The sequence below is a fragment of the Trichogramma pretiosum genome, unplaced genomic scaffold, assembly GCF_000599845.2.
Source record: "Trichogramma pretiosum strain Unisexual culture from Peru unplaced genomic scaffold, Tpre_2.0 scaffold51, whole genome shotgun sequence".
In the NCBI taxonomy this organism is placed as follows: Eukaryota; Metazoa; Arthropoda; class Insecta; order Hymenoptera; family Trichogrammatidae; genus Trichogramma; species Trichogramma pretiosum.
This window is the reverse complement of record NW_019641226.1, coordinates 473,839-499,183: the sequence shown is the minus strand read 5'-3', so window position 1 is coordinate 499,183 and position 25,345 is coordinate 473,839. Positions and strand designations below refer to the sequence as shown.

Here is a 25,345-nt window from a genome sequence, read left to right as displayed (position 1 = left end):
GCGTCGCACTGAAGCGCGTTAAAACTAGTGACATCCTGAAACGGTTAAATTAGGGTTTGCTATAAAAGTTTTGATTCGGTTGAAACTGCTCGAGGAAATTCAATATTTAGTTTTATCTTTCTGTAGCTATCTGCCACGAAAGTCCTCCTTATAAATCGCATCGAGCATACATACTGCCTTGCCGCAATCAGCCAGTTTCCTTGGCAACAGCTCAAATCGAAGTGCGTGTCACATAGAGCCGCTTTATGCTCCGTGGAAAAAAGGACTAGAAGAGGGTTATACAGAATCAGAACGAGCCGAGCCGAGGCCGTGAAGAAAGAGCCAAGGAGAAAATCTCAAACTTCGAACCAGTAATTTTACCTACAAGAAGACGCCTCGATTTGCTAATACTTATGCTAATTTTCGCCTGTACTATGAGTGTCTACTTAACGCGCTGGGAATTGCAGATGGAATCTTGATAATGTGGCTGCTTGAGAATTTTTGATTGAGTGCCACTTTGAATGCGCAATATATTTTTCAAAATATAAACTTTTTTATTACATTTTTATCATTCGATTGTTTTCACTTTTTCAACACTCTTTCTATAATAATCAATATTTAATTTCGTAACGACGCGATTTTTAGTTAACTCTGCCAAATTTTTCTATCATCCAAAAGTTTTTCGCTCAATTTTATTTCCTCATTGTAGCTATAGTATTTTATTAACACCCTATTGGTTCGGAGGTCACAACGATAACAAAAAAAGAAATTATCCCAATATGTGCGAAACCTAGTCACTGTATTAATTCAAGTGACTTTGAGAGTTACGGCTAGTAAATAAATTTAATACAAATGAATTATAAGAAAACACAAAAAAAGTTTCTTTTTTAAAATATTCAATGAAAGTGCATAAGAAGTAAAAAACTACGAAAAATCAAAATTTGAAACATCTTTTCGTGTTAAAATTTACTTGAAACGTGTAATTTAAATTTTTCTTTTTTGATATATTTTTTGACTGGGCGTATCGGTAAAAGGTCGATAAAAGAGTCGCAAGTGCCAGTACACGTGCGAGGTATATAAGTTTACGAGAAAAGTGTATTACCTCTTTTCCGGTGGTTCAAAGGAGAAATTTCTCAACGAAGCGAAGAAAATTGACTAAAGACGGTCTGGAACTGCAAGCGGCCAATCAGCGACGTTTTATCCTCGATGTAGGGTCGTACGTAAGCTCTATATAATACGCTTTTTACGCTATATCGAGGAGAATTCTTTTTTTCCTTCACATTCGCCGCAGATACTTAGCGAAATTGCAGTCGAAGGAGGCAGCTAATTCATTTCTTTGAGAATTATCATTCGACAATTTCCGTCAAATTTTTCGACGGCTTCGCGAATAACATGGATGCGAGAATTTCAGTGAAAATTCGTTAACGAGTCTAAAATAAGAGGTGGCGAAAATTCGAGCCGAAAGAATAACATCGGGGGTCGGTCGATACACGATCGTTCCCGATCGCATGGCAAAAAGCTCGCGCGCAAATTGGCCGGAGGCAAATAAGGCTATTTAGCGCGGAGTAGGCAGTAGAGGTATAGTAGGTGCGTGGTGAGATGCCGCCGTCGCCGCCGCCTTTCAGCAGCCAGCGCTACACGTCTCGAGACCCGAGCGCTATGTATATCGTCGTTTTATCTATAAATAGAGGAAGAAATTACCGAGTAGCTCGTATAAGCACGAGGCAGGCCTCATCGCCCCGCGTGCGTCCATATTGGAAAAATAAACGGACCGATCAGCGGGAAACAGATGACTATATGGGCTCGCTTGATGCGAACCTGTCAAACACGATTACTGACAGGCGCACGGCCCCTCGCGCGCAACCAGCGACTCGTGTAACGATTGTTTTTTAGTTTACATTGTAACGAGTCAGAGAGCCACGGCTACCGTTTCTCGATAATACGTAGATTGTATTATTATATGCGCGCGTATAAACGATCCTCTCTCTCTAGCTCTCCCTCTGGCCTCTGTCTTGTGCGCCGCATCGGCCAGCTCGAAGCCAGTCGGATCGAGCTGGCACTTTATGACCCGACGCGCTTCCGTTGCATAAAGCACGTGAGCTCTGTACTAGCTACTTTTATTGCCCAAAGCCCTGATTTATCAACGTATCTGAGATCTGTGTCAATTGCTATCCTCGCATTTCTTCCCCGTGTTCGCGGTTGCAAGAAATACTCGTCGATCATCGGTCTTGATATTTTAGACCAATATTTTTAAAATATACCATTTGTCACATTTGACGTTGACGCGTGTACTTAAAATTGCAGTCTTACTGGCATTTAAACGGAGCTTTTTAAATACCTCCTTTTAACGAGATGCTTATACTACGCTTTGTAACTAAATACATTATTCAATTACTTACCAAAGAATGATAAATTATTTCTCAGTATTTGGACTATTATTAACTTGAAAATAAACAGAAAAGACAAATTTCATAGATCAAGCAAAATAACACTATTCTCGTAAGTCGATAATACAAATTTTATCGACCGTTGGAAGTTGGTGGGTAACTATTACCATATTCTTGACCAGCAGAATAAATTAACATTGCAACAGTCGATAACTTATCGACGTTGGCTAAAAAATTTCCTTATGTGAAGGTGATCAATTATAATTCTAGATTTCCGCATAGGTGGCGCTCACAATACACCTCGCTCTTCGAGTACCGCATAGTTTTTATCGATTCTTGGGTAATTCTTCTAAATTGCCTGCATTTTTTATTCATAGAAACGCAATTTCGAGAATTTGAAGCAAGTTAAGAGCTGAAAGTGTTGCTGCTAAAGTAGGCTAAGTAACAAAGCCTATAAAAAATGAAACTCCGAAGCAGCCTATAGAGCACTCGTATAGCTATAAATCTCCGTTGTGGGATGAAAATTATTTAAAACGGTGGTTAATAAATATTTTCTTTTTATAGCTGAGCATAAAATACATTGTATACGCGTATTGCACCGGTTACAGAAGCAGACAGAGGCGAAAACTATACCGCGACTTTCGTCGAGTCATCATTCACACATCTAATACACGTTTCAGCACATTAGGTTTTTTAATTTATATTCATCATAAATTTAATAAGCTTTCGTAATGATGTTGCGATCGATAAGTCACGTGTTAGTAAAGAGAAAAAGAAGCAATTGGCGCGTCTCTTTTTAATGAGATAATTAATTATGCACGAAGCCTTTCATTTACCCAACAACAGATACAATTGTTTTTTTTTCTTTATGCAGAAATGCTGCAGCTCGACACATGCAGTAATATTCGCAAATAGCAGATAAAAATGTAAAACAGTCTGAAATGTTAGTCAAAGGAGGTGAAAAATGATCGTTAGAGCGCTAAAAAGCTCCAGTCTACGTCGATCGAGCTCGAGTACAGGTCGTGGCATAAAAAGCTTACATCATCGCAGGCGAGAGCAGTGTATATTATTATGCGTGTCTGCTTGCGAATAGCGAGGGGGTGTGTATGTGTGTTTTCCGAGGTTCGAGCCAGCAGCAAACCATTTAACAATTAGCTCGAGTTTGCGGCTTCGCCGAGGAAACAGCGAAGGAAAAATGACATGGCTCCACGCTCAATGTAGCGAGCCTACATTTGCATTTGAGTTATTCAACAGTCTCTCTACATGTGTGTGCTCGACACCTGTCATTTGGCGAATCGAGCCGACGCTTCTCTCTTATGTAAAATTTGAGCGATACGCGATCGTCGAGTACGGAGAAACACGTGCATATATCGTTGCGAACGATAATAGGCCAGCGACGGACTTTGGCTCGAAAAGCGATTGTAGGCTCTGGCACGATTGGCTCGAGCGATTCTCGGCCAAAAACGAGCTTCGAACTCGGTGCTAATTGCTTGTCCAAAGTCATGTGCAGTGGCGTCGCGCGGTCAAATGAGCAGAAAAAGGCAGTTTACCTGGGCAGCTTTAATAATTTCGAGCGGCCACAGCGAGGCCTACTAATTTCACCATAAGTCACTAATAGATTGAACACATCCTGAGTCATTTTTTGCACGGCAGCTCAGCTTTTATTATAATAGCACGACAATCAACGGACTTTGTCATTTTGAGTGCGCGCTAAGTGCTCGACTCGCTCCGTCTCTCTCACTCTCTCTCTATACATTGTATACATGGTGGCAGCGTTGCCGCATCGCGCATTGTTTATCGCCCAAACAAAAGAGTCGATGCGCAAAGTTGGATATGTTGTTGTAGCTAGGCACACAGAGCAAGCGGCGGCGGCGGCGGGGTAGTCATGGCGGCGAGTCTTTGAACGCCCCTTGGCCAATCGGGAGAAGGACTACTGCTGTTGCTCCATGACGCATTGCACTGCACAGGATGGTTGCGATGACCGCGAGACGGCACTGCCGACTCGGCGAGCGCAGTCCATCGAGGAAGGGATAAACGCGCTGCAGCAGCGAGCAACTGCTTGCATGTCTCGCCTATAACAACTGCGAGGCCCTGCTATCCTACCTCACGCGTCTACGTACTTTGTGCACTGCAGACTTTCGACTCGTCGCTTGTAACGAGCTTTTCGTCGCTCCAGCTCCGGTCGATCGATCGCACCGAAAATCAAGCGATCCTTGGACTCGCTGCGAACCAACGATTGGTTTACTTTCGACGCGAGACACGCATTTGCTGCTGCGATCTTCCTGTACTTTTCTGTCTCCCACTTCTCCTACGACATAACTCAGAAATCCGACGACAATTTGACCGGTGACTAAATGGCCGATGAGTTGCTGCCGATTACTGATTCATCGCAACGAATGTGATGATAGAAAATTATATTTTTTAACTGACGAATCTCGCGCCGCTGCCTGCGAATTGAGATGTTGCCTGAAAAAGTAAGGCGGGGACGGCGCACTGTTTCGGGCCTAATTGATTAATCCGAATTTTTGGGAAAAATTCACGCCGAGACGTCTGGCGGCAAAAAAGACGTGTCAATCGCCCGTCATTGCCTGCTATTTTATAAGAGGACGGCCAAGAAAAGGTCAAAAGATCGCCGTAAATGTGGTACCAGCATCTTTCTCAAAATAAAAATATCAACGTAAGGTCGTTGATTTCATCGGTTAGACCACCCGGAATCCAGGTGATATTGATAAAATAAAAAAATATTTAAAAAAAAAGGAATCTTTTTACTAGCTCGTATTTTATACTAATAGGTGCGTGCAAGCGGATTAATTTTATTGGTACTGATTTAAGCGATGTTCTCGGAATTATTGTTCGAATTAATGGAAGTGATGATAAATCTATAAAATATCATTTTTTGCCTGGCTTTGTAAGAATTAGCTCAACATTCGAATAATTTATCAGAGACATTAAGAAAAAAGGAAGATGAATACACTTGCTTGGATCATTAGCAATTTTTTATCTTTGTCATAAAACCACGGTGGTCAGGCACTACGATATTTTTCTCCTCATATCATCGCCTATGCTTGTGCTTTATAAATAAATAAAATCACGTATGAAAATAAACGTTAAAATTTTTCTAAAGAAAAATAATTTGTAGATGTTCACTTGACAAGTTTTTTAAGTAGATTGGATATATTTTTCAATTTTGCTAAGCATCAATATGTGTATACAGCAGGCCATGTAAAAGAAGGACAAAAAACAATTGGCGGAGAAATAATAATTCACAGGCTAAGGAGGATCGGTGAGCACAGTCTGTTCATGGTTGTCGAGTCATCGAGCAGTAGCGGAAAAGAGCATTTGGCCGGATCCGATGCGAGGCTCAAAGAAGAGAGGCTTTATTGTTGCTCAGGTACGAGCGAGCTGGCCAAAGATGAACTATATACAGCGCACCCAGAGCCTCGAAAACGGTTAATTAAATCAAAGGCCGCCGAAGCCGACACGTCATAAAATCGAACAGCGGCACCAGAAGCAGCAGAACCAGCAGCAGCAGCAGCGGACGAGTTTTTTTCTCGTAACCGAGTAGCACTGGGCCATATTATCCCAAATCGGCGATGACTTAGCCTCCGTTCGTGGCCGTAAAAAAAAGTGTTTCACGGCGCAACGATAAGCAGCGATGTCTTATAAAACTATAATACAGAATCTCTGTGTGTGCCGGCGCTTCTTTTTTGTCCAGCCGCAGCATACAACACTCCTTTTATTTTGCGTATACACGCACACATCATTTCGAGCATTTACGAAACCTACGACTGAATCCATTAAAAGTATTTTCAGTCTCCAAGGTTTACTAATTGTACTTACTAACAAATACAATTTCGTCAGACACGACAATGTTGGAAAAAGTTTTCGAAAGTTTCACATAAACAGTGAAACTTAAGTGTAAATGCAGCCATCAGATATTCCAAAGTTCTTCAATTTAACACTTGATTGTTAAATTATACGTATCTTACCTGAGTAAGCTTGGAATTTCGTTCAGCTCATAAAAAAATAAGATTGATTTAAGTAATTTTATGTATGAAAGATGTTTTTCTTAAGTTCATTAGAATGTCTAAAACAGATACTTAACTACAAAATTAATTGAACTAATTATGATATTGACAAATAATAAGTTAGGATTGATAAATATATAGTATACAGTAAATTAATATGATATAAATGTAGAGGTATAGTAACCTAAATAAAATAATAAATAAAAACGTTGTAATCAATTTAATGTACAGCTTCCCTATGAATTCATTGGCAATTAGTTTTTATTCTAAAGATAATATTACATCGTAGTTTTTTGTGAATTATGTAAATTTATAAAATTATAACCCTAATAAACTTCCGACATGAAAATATTGAAAAAATGAAGTATCAAAAACTGTAAAATTGTTCAACTAAATTAGAATTAAAGCTCAGTCTTTCCCTTCAAAATTTGAAGTACTTGGAAGAAATTTTCTAAAATAGATTCAAAATTAAGAAAATGAATAAACATGTGAAACGACAATTGAAAATCTGGAACAACTTTCAAAATAATAAAATAATAGAAATACAACATTTCATCGGTAATGATATCTATACATTTTAAGAGAAATTATTATAAAAAATGAAATACCTGTAAGAAATATACATTTACAAACATAACAATTTTCTTTTCATCAAAACTATATTACGTTTGAATACGTTTGAATAATTTTGGAGAAATAATAGAATATAACAGTTATATTCAACGATGCACGTAACCAAAGCATTATATTCTGCAATGCTGCAGAGGTAATTGCATCGAACGCTCATTGTAGAAAACCATATGTTCAACGATCTAGGGTAGTCATTGAAGTGATGATATGTATTCGATTATCGAGCAAGATGATGATATTTTCATTATAGTATCGTTTGACTCGAAAGTTTTTCAGCTAAGTTTGAAATTACATTACTTTTAGATGTTTATAGTTGATTTTATAATATTTATGTATTTTCCATGATTTTTGTTTGTTATTTTGGAATTATAAATTCATACTCTTATAGTCACCGATTTCAACGAACACGTTAAAACTCGTAACTTAAGGCTCTTTTGAATTAATTAGCATAATGAGATCAGAATGATGACTTAATCAGAAAATGTGAGCTCCTTTATATCCGCTCACATTTTTAAAATAATTAACAACGCTATGCAAAATTATGTTTATATGTAAAGCATTTCCTCTTTCCATACTTATTTTGGATATTTTATAGTTGGCTTAATAAACAAGTATAACAGGCACGATGTGCCAGCACGAAAATATGAAGGTGCAGCATGCAAGGGTGGGCAATTTTGAAAAATGATTGATGGAATATATCGTGGAGAAAGAAAAAGAGCCCAATTATACATGGCGATGTATGTAGGGGTGAATATTATAAGAGGACTGCATAATATGTATGTATTATAGTCGTGCTCTACAGTCGTGTTAATAGCCTCAAGAGGAGAAAAATTTGATTTTTTTTACTTATTTTTTTGTTTCGACTTTTACTTGTTCGATTACTTTTAAATTCTCCAATTTTCTTTAATTAATTGATAAAGATGTTTCACATCTTGCGGCTGTTCATAAACAGCTGTTTTTTTTTAATTTTTTCAATTTTCAATTTGTTTTATTAATCAAATTAGTGCATTGAGCTATTATCGTTCGTTATATCTTAATATAACATGATAATTTCGACTTCCCTTAAGAAGACACACACTCATAGACACGTATAGTATACATACATGCAGTAATAAGTATCAGATTTGACAACGTGCATGATAGTGCATAGTCTCGCGACGTATACGCATAGACAACACGTACGTATTATATGTATTAGCGATACGCATAAGCAAGAGAGAGAAAGATATCTCAACGCAGGTCGCAGTCAATCTCGTGAGCTGAGCCGACTGCTGTTGCTTATGCTGTTACGTTGCCTCGTGCGTATACGTAACACAGGCATACGCGCGTCGAGTCTCGGCAGCGGGCAGCAGCAGAAAGCAGTTCTGTAGCTGGCGCGGCAGCCAATCACAGCGCGTAGCGCAAACCGACGCTGTATAGGCAGTTCTACTACCAAAGTTGCGCTCGCTCGGACGGACGGACGGACGGACGGACGGACGGACGCTCGGTTTTTACGGGTTTACCCCTGACACCAAACGCGAATATAGATGTTTCACATCAAAAATGCTTCGAGGAAAACACGCTACGAGCGGCGAGGCTGTTGTGCTGCGAAAATTATGTAACGACTCGAGGGCACTCGCAAGGATCGATTTAATCGAGATTTCTAAGTACACATACTAATTTCGTTCGTCAATCAATTAATTCATCACTCGCATTTGCAGATTGGCTTCTTATTTTTTGCGATAGAATTGAAAAAGCGTATATCCATAGATCATTCTCTTAATGCCTCGAAGATGTAAAAATGGTGTAGCGCTAAAACGAACACCGATTCGACAATTCGATTTTGCTCTACGATTATATAGTAGCTCAGGCCCAGATACACATATGTACACACCTGTTTGTTATTTCCTGTTACTAGGCACGCTTTTAAAGCCGCATTTGTTTTCATCGGTGCTGCTTTCAAAATACGGATAAAATTGCTACTAGTGAAGAAAGTGCCTTTTTTGCCAGTCACAGCAATAAGAGTAGATAACCTCGTTTCAATATTTAATACGAAATCAAGAAATTGGCGCTTGAACGAGCAAATGATTCAATTTTCAAGATTACAAGGAATCACAATGGTTAATACGGTCGCATGAGTGACTAATTTGTTCTGGACAATAAATAGCTAAAAAGAGCAGCTGTAATGCTGCTGCGTTGGAATTGGAATTTGCTTTATTACGCTCGAGTAGACGTGAAGGATGAAAATTTATAAGGATAACAAATGAAAAACAATAGCTCAGGCAAGGCAGGCAGACTTCGTTTGACTCGCTCACCGTTTGAGTAGCTGCACGTAGTTGCAGCGAGCGAATAAAATTGGCCCCGAGGGTACACGAGTCGCGCTGCTTGCTCGTCGGCAGCTCTTAATGATCGAAGAAAGGAGCCGCCTAAACGACCCGTGTCCTCGGGTGTTGGGACGTCGCCGCGCGTACGCAGCACTACATACATATATACGAGAGAATACGAGAGCGAGCGAGTAAAAAGGAGCGATTTTTTCCCTATCCACGACACATGTGAGGGCGCGCGCCCGCGTTCCCAAGAAAGTTTGCGGATCCTCTCCTGATTGGATAAATCGTCCTCGTTATGCTCCCAAGCGAGGCGCCAAATACTTTTTCCCTTTTTTTCCTTCAAACAGTCCCGTATGAGCCTCTCGTTTTCTTTGTCCTCGTGTTTTTTGCCCTTCAATTACAGAACGAGAGCCTAATCAGAGCTCTCGCTTGGCTCTGCCAAAAATCCAAAGCGAACGCATCGTTATGATGTTCTGCCGGTAATTGGGCAAAAAATTAATCTCACCTGCGATTTCACGTACCGAGAAATCCGTCTTGTGCTACTAATATTCTGCAATTTGTCACTTTGAATTGTTCCTTTGTCACGTGTCTTCTAATTACCTTCGTGGCTGAATCGATTGCTTTGACTCGTCGTCTATTATTCTGGCCAAGAGTTCGTTGACGGGTCCGATTTTAAGTATTGTTGCAAGACTGACGGAACGATTTATAATTTTCTTGTCTGCCGGGTAATTGAGATAGTTGTCCCAGTCGATTCACGCGTCAATTAGCTCTGTCAACTGTGCGAAAGGCAAGTAACTTAGCTATTATAATTAGCCGCAGAGAAATTGAAAAGAAAAAAAAAAGTTATAAAAAACAATGAAAAGGAAGGGGGCCAGGGCAGCAGATTACGAGGTACCCGGCAGAAAATGATATAATCGCTTCAATGGCAGGTATAGCAAGCCATTCTTGTGTTTAACGATTTAAGCATCGCGTCAATTGAAAGAAAAAGCGGCGCGGTAGAAAAAGCGAGTGAAAAGCCAGTGCAGCGCGGCTTAGGCTGCAGGGGGGGAAACGGCAAAAAATCTCGTATCGATTATCTAAGAGAAGCGTAGTAGAGTCTCGCGGTGAAATCGAATAATCACTCTATTGTATCCTAATAGCGGTTAGCTGCGCATTCGATTCAGTCGTTAGATTCGTTGGAAGCTCGGAGGGAGCTCGGGCAAAAGCGAGAGAGAGAGAGAGAGATTCTTTTGGAATTTCGAGAGCGTCGGCCTGCAAAATCGCTCGAGAATATAAGCCGATCGCGGGTGAGAGGGACTGCGCTGCGGTCGCGCTTAAACGCGAGATTAATGACGAATCGAGAGATCGAGCCAAACGAGACAGCGAGCCGTGTCCGTATATATACGTTGTGGTGTATCATGGTAACCGATCCCGAGTCGATCGTCGAGTCTCGAGACTGATCTCGACTCGCGAGAGTTGCCGAGCGTCAGCACCGAGAGGCCGCTTCGATCGGCTCCGCATCCACCACACACATCCACAGTGCACACACAAACACAGCATGCATAGCATAAAACAGCAATCCTCACTCCTGTTACTGCAGCAGCAGCAGCAGCAGCAGCAGCAGCGCGTTTGCGTATAATTTTCAGTCCTCGCGTCGGCTCTTTCGTTTTCGCTCGTCGGCCGTATGGCGGCGCGATGAAGGAGAGCGGCGCCCTTTGAAGTCCAGTTGGAAGCCAATTACACGAGTCACACACACACACACATACACAGAGACTTGGACAGCGGAGCTCGGAGCACATACACATGCAGCACACACGCGAGGAAAGCTGCCTATAGAGCGCGCGCATCGACTGCCCCACCAGTAGGTATACACTGAAACGGCGAACGAGTGAGCCGCACACAGCGTCGTGAATACGACACTCAAACTGCCGTGGCGCTGCTAACTAAACGTCATCGTGNCTCGTCAATATCATTGGTAATCTACCACTTTATAAAATATAGATCTTTGAATTGTTTACAAATATTATAATTATTATTATGTTACATGGTCTCTTGCAGTTGGTATCTGATTTTGAGACTATAATTAACGAATTTTATATTTCTACTAAAATAACTACCGAGTTTTATGCAAGAAGTGAAACTTTTTTTGAAACTCAATGGCCAATCATCGCTGAAAAATTTATGGCAATTGTGAAAGTTGCCTCTGGCCAAAACATAAAAAATTTCAAGAAAAAGCACCAACCTTTAATAGATGCAGGTAATTAATTTATTTCATGTAAATATTTGATAATCGATGTCAGTGCATCTTTATAATTATATCTGTTTGCTTCATTTGTACAGGTAAACATGACAATCTATTGGCTCTTTTCGCTTTGCCATGGTACTTGAACAACACTCACGAAGGGATCACTAGAAAGCAAGCTGCAGATGCTTTTTTTCTACATCTTAAGGTAAGCTTCTCTACCCATACTTTATTCTAATTTTCTTCATTCTTATTTTTAATTACACAAATACTTTTTTACAGGATGATTCAAATTTAGCTGTAGATAGGGAGAATCACGAAAAAACTCTAGAAAAACTTTCTATTAGGATACCTTTGTATGTAATTTTATGTGGAACGATTGAATCAATTTCAAAATCTTATCTTGTATTTAATGGAACTATTATAAGTTATTCTAATCCGTTCAAAGCTATTTTAACTTGCATTAAGTGTCAAGCAGCTCTGCGTTCATGGCCCATTGCCTGTGAGCCAATTCATGCTTTTTTTCAATTTATTATCTATAAGATACCGATGAATAAGAGCTTATTTTTTGTCTATAAGACTCATGCTGTGACAAAAAACTTAATTGAAAAATTGCAAATAAATAAGAAATAAGGTTTTTTTTCAAATGTTAATTAATTTTTAAATTAAACATCACATCCTTTTGAAACATATGTACAGATATAATAATACAGATTTGTATTTTATCAGATGTAAATTTCATTTTTAAGTAAAAATCACGTATTTGTTAAATACAATACAAAAATAATACAAATTTGTATTCTATTGTTATTATTTATAGCCCTATCTTTGAATCTTTATTATCATGGATCTTTTTTTCTTAATCAAAGAACTTTTAATTTTTATTTTAAATATTTATGCAGATTCTAACTTGCCTAGATCGGTTGTTGATACCGTGATTGATTTTTTTGATAAATTTAATCAAAATCATTTCATACCATCTCTTCGAGCAGATATTTTAGAAGCATTAGAAAATGAACAATTGTCAGAGAGAACTAAAATGAAGTTAAATTCCGTTTTTGACGATTATAAAACGTTGTTTGTTCCACTTAATACAGAGGATAATAGATTCAATTTATTACGTAAAATCAATTATCGTAATCCGCAGGTTCCTGAGATAGGAAATGTATTAGAAAAAAAATCGGAAGGGAATCACACTTATGTTAGTTTCGACCCAGTATTTGCTCTTGTGATGCCTTTAAAGATCACTTTAAAACATTTTCTGGAAATTCCAAATGTTTTTAATTCCATAATGGAATATAGATCCAAATTACTTGAGGAAAATAATCCCCTTATTATAAAAAATATTATTCAAGCTGATTTATTCAGGCAAAAATATATCCCAAAACATTGTCAAGATATTGTGATTCCATATTTCATTTATTTTGATGAATGTGAATGCGGAAATGCACTGGGCAGCTGTGCAGGTAAAAATAAAATGTCAGCGGTCTACTCTCAAATAGCGTGTCTACCTCCTAGTATTGCTTCTCGTCTATGTGCGATTTTTCTTAGCTTATTAATGCATTCTAAACAGCAGAAAAAGCTTTCGAACAGGGAGACCTTCCATAAATTGGTCGATGAGGCTAATGACCTCAGGCAAAATGGAGTGAAAATCTGTGTTGATTCTAAATCGTTCGTAGTTAAATTTGAATTGCTATTGGTGTTAGGTGATAATTTAGGCTTGAATGATATTTTTGGTTTTACGAAATCATTCACAACCGATTTTTACTGCAGAATTTGTAAACTCACTAATGAAGAAGCTAGCCTCGCAACTATTGAAGTAAAATCAAAAATTCGAAAACGTGATGATTATGATTTAGACGCTAAAATAAAAAATGTCAATGAATCCGGAATAAGAGAAGCTTGTATTTTCCACGAAATTCAAAACTTTCACATCACGGAAAATACAAGCATAGACATTTTGCACGATTTCTTGGAGGGCGTGTGCTCTTATGATATACATCAAATTTTAAAAGTTTTTATCTTCGATAAAAAAATTTTTAAATTGAACGACCTCAATGAACAAATAGAATGTTTTGAATATAAACACACTGGTTGTAACAAACCACCACCAATAAAAGAGAATCATCTAAAACAACGGTTCAATTTAAAAATGTCCGCTTCCGAAATTTCATGCCTCACACGATACTTACCTTTATTTATTGGACATTTCGTGGAAGAGGAAGATGAGCATTGGCAATTATTTATTTTACTTCGCCGAATTTTTGATATTTTAGCATGCCATTTTGTTCGACGAGATAATGAAAGTTATTTGCAATCATTGATCGAAGAACATCATGAGCTTTACATTAAATTATTCGGTCCTTTAAAGCCCAAACATCATTTTTTAATACACTATCCTCGATTATTGACACTATTAGGACCATGTGTCAATTACTCGACCATGCGTTTCGAGTCACGTCATCGACCGATCAAATCCGTAGTAACTTCTACAAGCTGCAAAAAAAATCTGTTGTACACAATTGGAGTAAAAGAGCAATTGCGTCTGTGCCAAATCATAAATAATCAGATTTTTATAGAAAATGAATCAGATAGAGAAGATTGCTTCAATATGCTAAAAATTGAGTTAGAAGGCATTAACTATGAAGTAGGAATGTTTTTACCAATTAATATACAACAGCATAATAAATTATTTGGTAAAATCATAAATATCGTAAGAATCAATAAAAAATGTTATTTTACTATGGAAACTTACGAGGAAAAAGATTTTGATTCGCACTACTATGCGTACGTGGTGCGGAGAGTGAACGAAGATCTGTCAATTTTTTCCAAGAAAATATGTTCCGAAACTACCGGAATATTATTTAAAAAATACTGCGGTGAAAAGTATGAAAAATTACTATGTTTCCCATCTGCTATTTAAATTAATTTTTCTATGTATGACTAAATGTAAGATTTCGAAATAAAGATCTAAAATTCTACAGTAAGATTGAAAAAAGGGGTTTGTTTATTTACAACTAAAATTTATGCATAAATACATATTTATGTAATATTAATATTCATAATGTATTAGCCGATGAACTACATATAAATACTTAAACAATATGCGTCTAACATAATAAATTTTAAGTATTTAAAAGAGCAAACTCAAGGCTCTCCGGTAATATCGCATCCTCCTTGTATACACCGTTTGGTACTCGATTCATCGTGTGTACAGCACACGACGCAACGAGGGAACAGTCCCGCCACCAGTCCGAGTGACCTATACTCGAATTATGACGAGACAACACTCGATATCGATGTTCCGAAACTCGAGAGTGCTCGAGTATCTGCGCGCTGATCGTCGCGTGACTAGTGCTCGTTCGCCGTTTCAGTGTATAGGTATATTATATACCTGCGCACTGGGGCAGTTCTAGGTTGAGAGCTCGGTGTAAATTTCGACGCGTGTTGGCTCGCACAAAATGCGCCAAGCTAACGAGCGACGAATTTGTCTGGTCGAGCAGCCGATCGATTAAATCGTTGTTGCGCAAGCCTCGCTGTGGGGCCGCATAGCAGCAGCAGATCTTGAGCTGGCTCGTCGAGCAAGGATTAAACGGCTTATTACGATCTTTTCATCGTCTCGATGGTGAGTGTCAAGCTGCTCGCGCGCTCGATTGAGCGTAGAACTCGAGCGCGAGGAGAGAACGCGCTCGCACGCACACGGCCCGCACAGCCACAACACGAAGTTGTTGTGTAGGTACGAGGGCCGCGAGGCGTGCAAAGGAACTCGCTTGATTGAACGACGGCTGATTGACGCCTCGCACGCTCGAGCCGAGGCGTATTATCGCCGCTCGTTTATACACGCACGCGTACATGTGCAGACTGCAGCGCGCCAGGGAATAGGTAGTATAGACTACGAGTCGAGCTCCGCGTATCATTGATCAAGCATCGATGTATCCCATGCATGTGGCCCGAGTACGGCGAGGCACTAAAGTTGCAGCTCGCCGCGATCAAAGATCCGAGCTGCGAGATACACATTCATGGATTATTTTTCAAGCTGCAGAGCCCGACTATTATTCTACCCCGTGATGCGCCTTTCATGCAGCTATTATATATACACGGGTCTCCTGATTGGATTTGCGCTGACTGTGCGAACTTTATATAATATACTACTTGGCGGGAATTTGACGCTGCACTGTACGGAATGGACGACTCGTCGTTAGTTCGATCCTTTGTCCTTGATTCATCGTCCGTTCATTGATTTTCACATCTCCAGCCCGGAGCCTGAAAAACAATGGAAAAGAGGATTTACGGAACGACGTTGACTGAATGCAAAATACCGCGACGAATTGCACCATGCCAGAGCGTAATAGTACTGCCTTCCGAGAAGCCAGAAAGAAAGCAAAAACAAAGCATCGACTTTTATCGAGCCTCTAAATCTTAATTTGTCTGCAAAAATAAGTGTGACAGCGGTTGGAATTAGCTCGGGAAATCGCACGGGCATCATGGGAATTGAGACATCGATCGGCGAGAATCATTCGCGTCGTTTCCAACCTGTATACGCCTTTATTATTATGCGCGTCATTAGCTATACCGAATCCTTTAAATATAAAATCATGTAAATGTCATGTATAAGTGAGTCACGCCATCAGCAGCAGGTGGCAGAGAGAAATTAGTGGCTAGCAGGCGTTATCGTGTATTCGACGCTTTTTTTTTCCTGCCGAGCTTGTATACGCAGCCAAGTAGCTGACACAAAATATACACGCATCATTCGATACAGATATACATTCCCTTTTACCCGTTCGAGTGTAGCACGCGGCGAGTCGAGTGCGCGAGCTGATTTTAATAGCTCGCGACTTGCTCGAGTACGTAATACCTACGTGTAGGTATATACATGATACGTAATGTGTACGAGTGTACTCATGATGCAGCTATATAGCCTTTTGCAGAGAGAGAGAGAGAGAGAGAGAGACCGGATGGTATCGACGCGGCGATGGAGCCTCCCGTTGCACATTACACCCAAGGCATCTATAGCTCAATTTGCCGACACCTCGGTAAGTATAGGTTTGCTGGGTGGTCCTTGCCAGCTCTCGGACGCAGCGAGGCAGCAGCGGCAGCAGCCCACGGAACGAGTATAAGTGAGCGAGAGAGAGAGAGCCGAGAAATCATCGTTTTACATGCTGGCGCGCGAGTCTATATATACCGCACGCCAGCCCCGAGACAATGGGTTGCACTGGAGGCGCGAGCCCCGACAGGCTCTCCGTACTAAATATCGCCCGAAAAGTCGCGTCTCTATTCCAGTGCCTATTTCGAATGGAACTGGCACTTTACTTCCTTCGAGCTCTTTACCTCCCAGCTAGGCTATTCTTTGGATGCCACGAGTAAAGCGATAATTCCGAAAAATAACCCGATTCGAATCCGATCGAACGATCTTGTACATGTATACGAAATGCATCGCTAAGTAAGCCGAGCTAGCTGCACGAGAGCAGTTGCTCGAGTCGGCAAAATATTGTGTCAACGAAACACAAAAGAATAATGAGAAGTGGCGGATAATGACACCCTGTCAAGTGTCTACGTATGTGTACGTACGTATACGTAGTCCAGGCGCACTGCTGCTCCGATGTTTGAACTTCTTTTGTCACGGCTTCCTCACGCGTGACGCGGTGTGGCTTTTTCTTTTAGCTGCCATCACACGCCATCTGACTTTTTCCCTTCTCTCTCTCGGTTCCATTCAAAAAAACGTATTTCGCTCCGATCCTGGCTTCGTTCTCGAGGATGAATTTTCGCTGCCAAAAAAACGGAAACGCTTGAAAGGAGCTGGTCAGGTTCTTTTATGCTCACGCATATAGCAGCGTAGTATACATACACGTGCGAAACAAGTGGAGAAAAAGTATAAAAGTTAGCTGTCTTAATCAACGAGGACATGACTGACGGAATGAATGAATCAAAATGATCAAACAAGTTTTTATTCTTATGGGAAATAAACGGACTGGCTCGAAAAGTAGTAGGCTGCTACTAATTATGAATCCATTGCGAGGCAATTTAAGCAGCAGCATCCGAGCTTTTATTGCCTTGGAAAGCGACAGATATATATATATCGCGAAACATGTACTCGCGCCCGAAGCGTAATTAATACATTACTCGAGAGATTTTTGACTGGAGCCGAGCGCGCAAAAGCGTGAGAGGCACAGGAGCTGAATAATCCTGAGATCTCGCATATAAGCGTAAACGGCGCGAGGAGAGGAAAAAGATGCCGAGTCCTCTCGGCTCGCTCGGCGGTCTGTGGTCGCTCGCACACACCGAGAGTCGGCTCGAATCGCTAATATAACCCGTAGTACTCGAGTCTTTTTCCGGTACACATACAATATAGCATCGTATAATAGATCGGCCGGGGCCAGCTCTCGTGGTCTAGTCATCAATGTGTCGTATATGATAATGCGTCGAAGGTGCAGCAGCATGTAACGCGCTATACACTACGCGAGAGCAGTTAGTCGACGAGAAGAATGAGAATAATAAAAGTCGCAGACACTCACGCACCGTATACGAGGGAGTCGCGCGAGGATAGAAAAGACTCGTCGACCAGTCGGAAGAAAAAGTCAGCAGTATATAACTATATGCGCGTGTATTATAATATACGCATACAAGTGTGCGTGTGTGTGTGTGTGCACGCATTCAGTGCTCTCGGTCTCGAGGCATTAGAGAGCGGTCCTTTTGAACGTCGGCGAGCGGCTCCTTTGTCGGTTCATTCGCTCTTCGTGCGATTTGCAACTAAAATCGCCTCCCTCCGTGATTTGCTGCAAATTTATTAAAATGACGCGTTGCCGAGCTTGCCGAGCCGCGTGTGCCTCGCACTATAATACAAGCGTTGAGCACACACATCGACACCTCGGCTACTAGCCTCGTTTTTTCGTCTATTATTGCTTGCGTTATTGCCGCCCGGCCCGGCAAGTGATCATCGAGGCACGTACGAGGCTTTTCACGTTTATTCTTGAATCGGCGCCGCCGGACATTGTGCAGTCGTGCCCTTTGATTGCTTTCCAGGAGTCTCTCTCTCGGTTATGGCTCGGATTATAAGTACCAACGGTGGCAACGAGAGCAGCCGAGTTTGTCGACGAGCCGCATAGGCGCAGCGCGACGAGCTTTCGAGCTGCTCCTGCATTTGTGCAACGCAGCGCCGTTTGTTCTTCTCGATTGGGTATTCATCACTGATATCCCAGGCATCCAATACCTTTCACCTGCTTTAATTGCCTCTCTTAGGCTGCAGCTACGCAATCGACTTGTGCAGTTTCTTCGCTCTTTGCCGTATCTGTTGCCGATCGCGCTCGGCTCGCGATAATTCCTTTCTCGGCGCGCATATTCCCATTAATAAACTTTGTAATCATGACTTGGACGTTGGCCAGGTTTTTCTCAAAGCTAAACTATGCAAAACTCGATACTGTCGAGTCCAGCTAGAAACGCTGGGATGTCGTAACTATCGTCGACAAATCGATTTTCAATGCACTTTGAAGGAATGTCGAGCCGCTCGGTAATAAAGTAAATAAAAATAATAGCTGGAAAGGGCTACGGAAAGAAAGAAATAATAGGTGTTGCAGTTGGAGCAGTCGAGCTCGAGCTTGAATTATCATTAAATATAGACGTTGGACTTGGAGACAAAGTGGCACGACGAGGCCGAGAGCAAGAGAGAGAGAGAGAGAAAGAGAATGGCCAAGTGAACTCGAGACGTGGAAATTTGAATAATATAATAGCGTGAAACACGAGGGATGGAAGAAGAGAGGAAAGGTAGCAGTGCAGTGGCGGCGACGGCACGCGGATATAACACGAGCATTAGTGCTCGAGATGTGCAACGAGCTGCCTCGTCGGTGTATATCGCGAACGAGCCGAAGAAAAGGAAGACGAGGAGAATGAAGAAGCATCGCGCACGAGAGCAGCGGAATAACGCGAAGGAGAGCAGGATAAAGAGGAGGGAGAGACCACCCCGTGGCTCGAGTCGGCTCGTTTGATCTTCTCCCACCCCTTTCACTCTTTCTCTCTCTCTCTCTCTCTCTTACTTGCAGTGTAGTCGGTGCAGATCTTGCCAAGACTTACTTCTCTCTTTCTCGCGGGTGCGCTCGCGGTCTCTTTCGCGCACCTATATCCTTCCTTGTCTCTCTCTCTCTTTCTCTTTCTCTCTTTTCTCTCAGGAACGCGTCAGAATCACACCTTCTCTGTACGATTACTCTCTCGCACTAATAACGCCGACCCCCGTGTTGCTGCCGCCGCCGTCGTTGCATTCTATATACGTGTGTTTGTGTGGGTTTGTGCGAGTGTGTAAGGCGGCTCGGCTGTTTCTCCGTATAGCAAAGCTATATATATGTTTCTCTCTTTCTGCGTTTCCCTCTTGAAAGAGAGAAATTACGAGCACGAGCGAATTCGCATGCCATCTTTATCCTTGCCTTTTATTTCCCTCTCCTTCTTTATAACTGACGATGCTCTGATTTATCGATCTTAACGATCCTGCAGGACTGGCCGCGCGCGCGCGCTCACACATACGAGCCCTGTCCATACAGCACGCTATACTTTGAGCAGTGCGCTGATCCATAGAATCCCATTCAATCGTTAATCCATAAATCGGGAATTTGAAAAAGCTGCGAAGGCTCATTTGCCGCGAAGCGAGGCAGCAGCTCACAAAAAGAGGCTTATATTTCGACAGGTTGTCGAGTGAATATAAGCGAATCAGCCGGTGCTTCTGCAGCTAAATGCCTGCTATGCGTGCGTGTGTGTGTGTGTGTGCATCACACGTGTTATACCTGGCACGAACATCGCGAAACTTGGGCGTATTTTCTACAGGCTACTTAATTATGTCGACGTTAGCCCTCTAATCTGCTCCTCGCAGCCGACTCACAGCCCTACACACATACACGCACTCGCATACATGGACGAACTTGATGTATATATAAGCGAAGCGCATCTAAACACGTTTTAGGTGGAGAGGCAGCCGCGTAAGCAGCCTAATGGTAGGACGAATTTTTCACGCGAATCGCGACATATGGCTAATGATTTGGCTCCCTAAAACTTGGGCCGACGTGGCATCGTCGACGCTGCACCACCTTAAATATACACAAGATCGCGGCACGCATCTAATATAGCTCTGGGCCAGGTAATTGCCGTGCGTGCGCGTTAATTTGACACTGTCTCGTTTATACTCGGAATCGTTATGACTTTTGGGATCAATAAAAGCTCGTTACCAAACAACGATCGTGCATCGAGGAGCCACGTGATACGCTACCGGGAATTTCCAACGATTGTCAATTTGGAGCACCGATCGAGCAACTCGAGCTCAATCAGCTCTCGGCCGCGAAAAAACCTGCAGCGATAAGAAAATTCATCAAAGTCCTGCACGTACAGCGGTATGTGTATTTTCATAAAGTAAGCAGAAAGGAAATAAGCTGCAGCACGGTAGCCTTGGCAGGTATAAAGGTAAGGTATATAGTACGAAGCAATCGAGCGAAAGGAAGCGTCGGGTTAAAAGCGAGCGCAGGAAATCGTTAAATGAGCTGCTTCGAGCGGAAAAAAGGGTGGAAAGTGCTGTTGGCAGGACCACCAGGACTTTCGAGGCTCGAGTTTTAAGCGTCTCGAGGCTCGTCGCTCTCGTCATCATCATCGCGATGATCATCGTCGTAAGCGTGTGCGAGAGAGAGAGGAGCAGATTGGGGCCTTGCGGGTCGCGCGCCCGCCACTCCGAGCGCCCCTTGGTGTGAACAACAACACGCTGCATGTATACAAGTTGCTCGTGCTTGCCTGGCCAGAACGAGAAGAGAAGATTTCGCGAGATGAATCGGCGGCGGTGTCGGCTGCTTTCAGAAAGAGGTGAGAGCGAAAGTGCGCCGAGCTCTGTAATCAAGCTGAATACCGCCGCCTTCTCTCTCTCTCTCTCTCTCTCGCTCGCTCGCTCGGATGCTAAAGCGCGCCACAAGCCTCCCTCCGCAGCTCCCAGCCCCCGTGTACTGCGTTCCACGTCCATGGAAATTCCACGCGCGGCTCTCTTAGCGCCTCTAATGTTTTCCACTTCTCTTATGTCCCCCGAGCTGCGACCTCTGTCATTATAGAGAGTCGTGTCTCCGATTAATTGCCGACGAGCTTGCCAAATTACCTTGGCCCTGACGACGCGAGTCATGGCTACGGAGCCAAATTTTCGCATATACAACTGTATTGGTCGATCGGATAGATCATCTAAATAGGAATTCTCAACCTTTAAAGCTCGACCGACGATGCGCGATTCTTTTTTATCCTCTCGACGATGGAGAGCTACGACGAAGCGAGGAATAAAAGGAATAAATCAGATGCGTCGAGCGGAGATGGAGCAGGCGCGGACGAAGAAAAAGTAGCGAGAGGAGCGAAAAACGTTTAGGCCGAAGCAACCAATTAGTCTGACATATTACTCAGTTTCTAGGCACCTTACACACGAGTATTGTTGTTACGCACGCGTTGCTGCGAACTGATTTTTCTCGGCCGTAAGTTGCTGGAAAAAGGTGAGGAAAAGAATGATAATAATGTATGAGGAAGAGCATCGTAGCTAATGCTATATCGTGGCGTCTATTAACGAGCGACTTTCGCGCGCGAGTCCATACGCGCTTTATACCTCTACTAATTGTCCGCGTGCGTACACGAGTGTAAGTTTGTGTGTGTGTGTGTGTGTAAGGTACTACGTATGTTGTATATGTATATAAAGGTGTATAAGACAGGAACACGTTTCTCGCGTGCGAGGCCCATCGGAGTTGCGGATCTCTCTCTCTCGCTGCTCGGCGCGCCAACGACGTCGACTCGACGAGTAAATGAGTCCGAATTATGCGACCCGGTGGGCGTGTTCGATTCGTGCGCTACGTACTGCCATCCAGCCGTAGAGAGAACTCGAGAGAGAGAGAGAGAGAGAGAGAGACCGACGAACCCTTTGAAGTCTCATTAGCGCTTGAATGGGAAATTTCAACTCAACTTTAAAATGTTAAGCGACGGCGGCGGCTATCGATCACGCATGCGTATGTGTGTGCTACACACGGCTCGAGTCAGCTCGACGCTTTATTAATACGTATGTAGGATACGTATATAGCATATAGCTCTCGACGCGCGCATGCATAATCGAATCGTTCGTCGAAACTATCGCTCGCTCGCGCCGATTTTTGACTCGAGATAAATTTAATAACGATACTACGTTTCCGAGTATCGGACTGTACTACGAGAGTAGCCGGGCAAAGAGCGGAACAGCTGAGATTCTAATTATGAAATCTCGTTAGAAGTAGCTCTGACGCTCGGCCATTACAAGTACGACGAAGCTTGCCTAGACTCGGCCTAATTGCCTTAACACCTCATTAATTGTTCAACCACAAATATTAGAGATCACGGCTCGATGTGTATGTGTGTGTGTATATTGTGTTTATATAGACTGTAGAGACGAACGACTGGCTCGAGAGCGCCACGGTACACACACGAGCGAGCGATCAATCATAATCATCTCTACACTTGAGGCTCTTCTTTGTTCTTCCTTTTAATTCTTTCACGTTCAAGGCCGCGCGCATAATGTCTTAGCCTTTTTTCTCTTTCTCTCTCTCTCTCTTTCTTTCCGCGGACTTAAACGCAGATTATTATATACAAATCTCAAGTATCGCGTCTATTATATAAATAAACATATCATTGCTCCGTGCCGCTTTCAATAGCTCGAGCACGTAAGTAATTCGAGTTTACATTGAAGAGAGCCTGGCTCAAAAGACTGTTGAAGGATGTCGTGTCACGAAAACATTATCTATGTCTCATTATAAAGTAATTTCATCCATTTATAATATCCATTATTATGGCTAATCAAGTCATCAGCGCACGTCGATTTGTAAAATACACCGCGTCGATCCGTGAGCGTAGAGTCTTTTGTTTGGTATCGTAACGCGTCATGCACGACGCGCCGAGCTGTGAAAATAGCGAGCGGCTTCGGAGCGGAGGAGGAAAAGCCACGAAGAGACGAGCTAATTCAACGAGACTTTGATTCGGTCTCCGGCGGAAGACTACACGAAGCCGAAAGCGATCCCTGTAAAGAGAGCAAAAATTCAATCGCGTCCAAAGGGACGATCCGACGGCTGCGGCCACGGCTGCTCGATGCGCCTTGGCTTTTGCAATCAAGGAATTTATGTTGTTGCATAGCGCGAGGATGGGCCCACAATAAACGATGCTGCTCGACAAGATGAGATCGGCTCTTGATGTATTGGATGCGCACGCGCGATCCCCGACCGTAAGCAGCGCAGCGCAAGTACGAGCTCGGGGCCCGCACGAAAATTGCTCTTACTGCTCATCATCGCCATTACGGATATTCTTTATTTGAATGCGCCGCGCGGCGTCGGGAATTACAGGGCGGCTCTCGAGGCCTCGGCTACCTTGCTTACCGGCTTACTCCTCTCGGCTTATATGCAGCTCGTCGGCGCGCGTCTGCTCGATCCCGCACGTATCGCGTATACAATGAGACTCTGCGTGCCTCTGCGTGCCGACTGCGGCTGACGTTCGTATCCGCAGCCACGCCAAAGAGCTGCAGCGCAGCTACCTAATCGACTCGCAGCTCCTTCAACTAGATAATCGTTTGCACCGAGCGTAATTAGCGACGCGCTAAGCTCTGGCCTCCGGCGGCTACTTTCCTCGGCCAGCGAGTCCCCGTCTGCCGTGGGAGGGAAATTCGGACGCAGTTAGCGAGCCTTTCGGGACGAGAATCTTTTAACTTTTTTGGCGCCTCTTTCCACACTGGCCCGGATCGTTTCAAAAGAACAAAGTCGACAATAGACACTTAGCGCGCTCGCACGTCGCGATCATTACTACCGCTACGTCTCTTTGTAGGCATTTCAAAGGCTCTTTAGCAAATTGGCCATTTGAATGTATCGAGAGAAACTCGCGGACAATAAAATTAAGAATGTCCCATGAGCAAAACACACATATACGCAAAAGTTAATGCTCGATTTCGAAATTGACTTTTATTGCTGTGCGAAAGGAGTTAATATTCGAGCAGGTCGCTCGGATCTATTAACGACTCATGATCGTTTCCTTTCGAAATATGCACGACAACAAGTGTATCAAAAGACCCGCGATCATAGGCCCACCACGAAATTTACTGTTAAACAAAGCTCGAATTTTACCAGCTTTCGAAAAAAAAGAGAGCGTACGCGAGAGAACGATAACGTTTTGATACTTTACGCGCCGTCGAATATGTTACTTTTATATAGTTAACGCAATCGTCGTCCGATCGTAATACAAACAGTGATTGTAAGGAGGAAGGTGGAGTTTCTCGCCCACTTTTTTGTATACAGCAACGCTACATGCTTAATCAACGGCCTCGATGAATTATTTAATTCGAGCATAAAGCCGAAAAGTAACAACCGAAAATACATAATGCAGCGCTTGAGGTAAAAAGTGCATGCGTCGATTTAGAGTCGCGTACATCAATGCTGCGTGCCGTATATTTACGAGCGAGCGGAGTTTAGCCTAGCGAGAAACGAGTGCGTATAGTCGTTGTATGTGAATAAATGTGCAGTTGCAGAGCCGCGGCTTAACGCGGGCAGGCGCGAACGGCATCATGAACTCGTCAGCGCGGCGTAATAGCCGCAACTTAATAAATTATATATACATGAATGTATACGCGTTAGCGCAGAGTTCAAAAAGCTTCTCGGAACGAGCTATTTTTGGCGAATTATTTCTTTTCATCTCGCACCTTTCGTCGACTACTCTGCATTGGCTCTTTGTCATTCGATTGGGTGACCGCAGAACCGAAGCGTGCGGCGCGCTTCTTCTTTCTTCCTCCTCCTCCTCCTCATC

General features: G+C 42.7%; 1 protein-coding gene across 1 annotated transcript; it reads left to right on the top strand.

Annotated features, from left to right (window-relative positions):
* Window positions 1–11,274: 11,274 nt before the first annotated feature.
* Window positions 11,275–12,204, top strand: LOC111693527. The gene is made up of 4 exons (XM_023458268.1): window positions 11,275–11,284; window positions 11,368–11,566; window positions 11,650–11,759; window positions 11,834–12,204. The coding sequence occupies exons 2-4, from the start codon at window positions 11,491–11,493 to the stop codon at window positions 12,182–12,184; spliced, it is 537 nt and encodes a 178-aa protein (XP_023314036.1). The 5' UTR covers window positions 11,275–11,284; window positions 11,368–11,490; the 3' UTR covers window positions 12,185–12,204.
* Window positions 12,205–25,345: the final 13,141 nt, after the last annotated feature.